The sequence below is a fragment of the Chenopodium quinoa genome, unplaced genomic scaffold (genome assembly GCF_001683475.1).
Source record: "Chenopodium quinoa cultivar QQ74 unplaced genomic scaffold, ASM168347v1, whole genome shotgun sequence".
Taxonomy (NCBI): domain Eukaryota; kingdom Viridiplantae; phylum Streptophyta; class Magnoliopsida; order Caryophyllales; family Amaranthaceae; genus Chenopodium; species Chenopodium quinoa.
Window position 1 is genome coordinate 4,956,285 of NW_018745003.1, and position 5,554 is coordinate 4,961,838.

At 30.9% G+C, this 5,554-nt stretch overlaps 1 protein-coding gene across 1 annotated transcript; it reads left to right on the plus strand.

Annotated features, from left to right (window-relative positions):
* Positions 1-4,046: 4,046 nt before the first annotated feature.
* LOC110708057 (putative protein TPRXL) lies at positions 4,047-5,017 on the plus strand. The gene has a single exon (XM_021886158.1). It carries the CDS (start codon positions 4,156-4,158, stop codon positions 4,723-4,725), a length of 570 nt encoding a protein of 189 aa, XP_021741850.1. The 5' UTR covers positions 4,047-4,155; the 3' UTR covers positions 4,726-5,017.
* The last annotated feature ends 537 nt before the right edge of the window (positions 5,018-5,554 follow it).

The following is a 5,554-nucleotide window of genomic DNA, read 5'->3' on the forward strand; positions in this document are numbered from 1 at the left end:
AACATTAATATTAATATTGATTCATTATGTTAGTTGGTGCTAAACTGTTAATGATCGGTCAATTGTTATATAATACTTTATATTATTTTCTTAATAATGTTAGCATTTGTTTGGTAACAGAAATTTACACAGACATACAATAATCTAAAAATAAATTATTTTAAAAATGTTTGATTAGCAATAATACAATAAACAAGTAGATAAAGCTCTATCTACTTTATTTCAATTTATTAATCCTAATTTTATTTTTAAAAAAGGAAAAGAAAAAATTGTTTTTGCTGAACTTAGCCATTTGAAATATACACTTAATAGCATAAGTAATTCAGTTCAATCTTTGTCAAAAAAAAAAAAATAAATAAATAAAATAAAATCAATTCAATCTTAATTAAAGCCTTTACTACTACAAGAAGATTAACTAAATCATTTGCTCTTAGTATGCCTACTAAGAAACGAGATAGTATTAACATGAAATTGCAAATGATAAATATATTCTCAAAGGTTGTTAATCATATCAATCAATGGTGTTTAATTTATGAATTACTAGTGATTAACTATAAGGATGACATTAAGTATAATTACTCTATTTATATTAATTGCATATATGAATGAACTAATGAAGTATTGATGAATGAGAATAATAGATACTCTATCCTTCCTCGCTCAGTTTTCTTTTGATGTACTCATTCAATTCACACACTGCAATTATCTAACCATCAGTATCTCCAATTATATAGTATTATCAAATCGTAAAATTTACATGAAAAATAAATATTGATACGATTTTAACAAGAAATTGTATCATAACTATGCTTTTCCCTTGCATGTTGGTAAGAATTCGTGGTTAAAGTTTGACCACTATAATCTTAATCTAGGACCTCTATAATCAAAACTAATAAATTGAAGCATCGTTTTGAAGCAAAGGGAGCATGTGTTGTGGCATTTGTATGTAAGATTTGGGGAAATGTGGCACAATAATGTTGGAGCACATTGAAGGTGGCCTTATGTGATTTGTGGAGTGGGATGTATGTTTAATTGTTCTTGGAAGTATGAGCCATCACATGATTTGTGGAATCTCTTAGTCTTTTGGTTGGCTCTTGGAAAATGATTTTCTACCTATGAAATTGAAAACTCGAATACTATATTAAGGTGCTGTCACGTAGACTTGAAATTTCTCGTATTGTTCATGAATTTTCCAAAATTATAGGGATTGGGCAATCATGCATACAATTATAAGGTGTTTTAGGTGTTAATTAAGTATACTTTATGCTCATATGTGGTCCAATTATTCTACATGATTTGTGCACTTAATAAATTCATTTTTTTGGTTATTATATGGGATGATCGATTTATTAGGGGTCATGGGAGTTAGCTTGAACACTTAACTTCCAAGATTGTTTGTCTAATAAGGATCTATCTACAATCCTAAAAATAATTTATTGTATATAACACATTAGTATATACATGGAATTCCTATTGATTAAGTATAAGGAACTTTCACTAGTAGATTAATCCATTTCAATCATTATCAGAAATAATTGTTAACAAGATCGACCACTAAAGATTATTTAAGTTCATTAGAATAAGTAGATTTGTCAACAAAAAAAACGGGTGTAATTAACGAGATCTTATACACAATATATACTTGGAAGTAAAAGCTTATTATCTTTTCTTTTAGATCGAATACCGTATTAAGTCGAAATGAAATTTCCACATCATCTCAAAGTAGCCCTATTAAGTTTGATCCCACAAATTCATGATTGTGAAATGTAATCAAGTCGGCACAACATTGCTTGATTGATACGAATAAGTATTGGCGCATAGGCCCTATATATTTCACTTGCAAATAGGATGACATTTTTGTAAATAATGGGAATCTGAGAAAAATCGGTGGTAGAAAATATGATGACAAAGAGTACCACTACATGCATAATAGTACATAAAAAGTACTATTCAGACAACTTATATTTTACTGATACATTATACATGCATAATAGTACACAAAAATGTATCGTTGTACCATTAAAAGAGAGAAAATGTACCACCGAATCCCCGATTGCTCTTTTATATGCATGTAAAATACATATGCTCTATGCACCTGTATGCACTCATACTTAGTAAAAACTTGTTGATAAATGGATACTACGAATGTATACAAATATGAGTAAAGACTAAAGATATTATGTTTTCTTCTTTTCTCTTGGTTGAATGTGAAGCAAGAATAGTAATGATGAACTCCAATGTACTCTTATGACTTTTGACTACCACAATTTTTTAAAATCAATGGCTGAGGTTATTTATTTTTTGATTTATTTTTAATTAGTAATTTTAATTAAAAATAATTTTTTTTAATTATTTTAAATATATTTTTGTCTTCATTCTAGAAATTATTTTTTAATATTTTTGAAATTCTGGAAATAAAAGTATATATATAAATAATTAAAAAATGATTTTTAATTAAAATTACTAATTAAAAATAAATCAAAAAAGAAATAATTTCAACCGTTCATTTTAAAAAATTATGGTAGTCAAAAGTTATAAGATTACATTAGAATTTTCAAATAAGAATATGTTGATAGTAGAGGATAAGGAATTTAAATTACTTTGTTTTATTAAAAAAAAAATATACAGTATATTTACTCTACTGTATTTTTATTTTTTTTTTGGTTTGAGGGAATAATTTAGCCCGTATATCGTATATGTCAGTGAAATAATAGGCCACAGAAGTTGCAGCAGTCACACATCATGTCCAAGTGTACAAGCTAGCTACACTGCTGGAACGCTGTCATTCTCTTTCCTCCTTAGATTCCCACACGTGGCCTTCCGCACTCGAATCTGGCAATTCCCTATATTTATACTGTATAAATTGTTTTACTTTTAAATTGGAAAATTGTGTAAATACTCCCTAAAGGCCTGTTTTAATTTACTAAACTGAGCTGAATTAATCTGAGCTGTTATTGAGAGAAGGAAATTAGAAACTGAACTGAACTGAAATGAATTGAACTGAACTGAAATTATGCTGAAAAGAACAGGCCCTAAGTCACTAATACCGTATAAAATAAGTGATTAAAGTGACGAAAATACAATGCACAATACTTCATTAGTTATTGATGGTTACTTATCAACGTAATTTTTATAGTAAAAACTGTGAGTAGAAAGTAAAAGCACCATATTGCCCATATACTCGGATATACTACAATATGGTTATTCTAGGTTTAAATCTATACCATCTCTTACAAGTTACAACTACTGATGGTGGTAAATCCAATAGATATACCAAAGTTTCTCCATATTATATAATCTAAAACACCTAAATTTGTTATTGAAAGTTAGCATCATATAATTAACTAGCTGGATAAAAGAAAGTTTTCAATATAATCTCTACATAAGATATTGTATTGTATGTCTCACACACACATATTAAAGTACTCTGTATTAGAAAAAAATTATATTACATATTAAAAATTTCATTGATACAAATTATACAATTCTCCTTTAAATTTATTTTCTCTATTTTTTTAATACTTGCAACACATTTTTGGCATGCTATTTGAAGAGTAAATAAACTAGATAAACGGATGAATTAAGCTATAAAATTCAAACCGTAGTAACTAATCAATTTCTTTTTATTGGTAGTAAAATTTTGTCAATTAATTTGTCCATTTATATAATTTAATATATTATTTAAATTATATGTCAAAGTTATATGTTACAAGACAATATACAAAATATAAATGGAGAAAGTAACATTTTACAAGTAAATTTTTTGTACAGTAAAAGAAATGTGATGACAAAATCCGTGGGCATTCCAATCTACTGTAAAATAAAACGTAACAACCGAATGTCGTTTCGGCTGTTGCCCACAGACTTCACCATCTTCAATATCCTATCCTCACCTTAACCCACCGCTTAGCTAACTCAACTCTAGTTAGGTCTAACCAATTCTAACCCAATTTCCCTCTAATTTAATTTTTTAATTAAAAAGCACCCATTTAAAAAATTAAAGGAAAAAGAAAATCCCTGACATCCCCCTATAAATAGATGGCTCGAGTAAAGCACGGTTTGCCAAATTAGCTAGCGAACCGCAGCTTACTAGAATTTCTCTCCTCTCCTCTCTCTGAAAAAACACTAAGCTTCTCTCTCTAAAAACCAACAAAAATGGCGGCAAGAAGATCAAGCGGACCAGTCCTAAGGTCTCACTCACCTTCAGGAAGATTCGGTTCCAAAACGACTTCGTCTTCTGCTTCAGTATTCGCTTCTTCAACCTCCAGTACTTTCACTTCTCGAAGCTTCCTTCAACGTTCAGCTTCTCCTACTCGCGTCAACCTGTACTCCACCGGTTCATCGCCGTCATCAGCCGTCCGGTTCAATTCCGGTTCAGTTTCACCCAACCGTTCGATTTCAACTCAGTCAGTACGACGCCAACCGGCTACAACCGGTCAGAAGAAGAGCTGTATGTGCTCGCCGACGAATCATCCCGGTTCATTCAGGTGTAGTCTTCACAAAAATGTTCCGGACCGGAATGCTTCGGTTCAGCCGTACCAGTCGAACCGGCTCTTCGCTCGGCGTTCCGCGATGACGAACTCGCTGGTGAGAATCGGAACTGTTGAAGGTGATTTGGTGAAACGAGCTTTGGCTGCTTTGATTCGTCCTTCTTCACATCAACAAAAAAGAAGAGGTGATTTTCAGCCTAGAAAAAGCAGGTTATCAATGGTGTCTGTTGCGTAAAATTTGCAACTGAGTTAGGGTTAGGGTTTTTTAATTTTTGGAAAAAATTGGGGAAATTTTCTCAGAATGTTCAAGATTATCCGGTGATGGAAGAAGTTTCACGATTCCGACGATCGAAGATGATCCCAGATGAACATTGGACAAATTGAGGAAATTTGTGTATATATACCATAGTATAGTATGATGGCAGTATAATTAGAGTATGATCATCAAATTAAGAACAAAAAAAATCTTGAAGAATTTTTGGACAGTTTAACAAGGACTTGTTTAATTTTAATCTTTTTAAAGCGAACTAACTTAATTTTTGACAAATTCAATCAGATTCAATTTTCATCAATTACGTCGTCGTTTTATGATTTGGATGTGATGTGATGTGAGTGACGCCGTTTCATTCGCTCCGTTCCGTTCAGTTCCGTTAAACTTCTCCGTTTACGTTGGTGTTACTCGTCTGCTCCGTTATGTGAGGTATTTGTGTTCGTCTTTATTAATTTTGGTTTATTTGTTATTAATTAATTTTATTTATTTCTAACCTTTGTTTTTTAATTGTGTAAACAGGGAATATTATGATTATTATTAAGGCTGTATAATTATGGAATTGAATAAAAATGGAAGTGGAGTTGGAAATGTTGGACCCTGTACAATGGACTTGGAACGAAAATGGGACACAGATAAATAATGGTTGTCTTGAAGTCTTCCCAACCAAGAAAAGATTGATTAAAATTTTAAGGATATGATTAAGGATCGAATTAAACTAATGTAGTTGGGAGTGGACCATATGATTGATGATTTTAAGTGCTATTACCCCCACTAGACTAGACAGCTGGATCAT

Bases quoted from the DNA above. Each gene is read 5' to 3' on its own strand.
- LOC110708057 (XM_021886158.1), top strand. From the start codon at position 4,156: ATGGCGGCAAGAAGATCAAGCGGACCAGTCCTAAGGTCTCACTCACCT.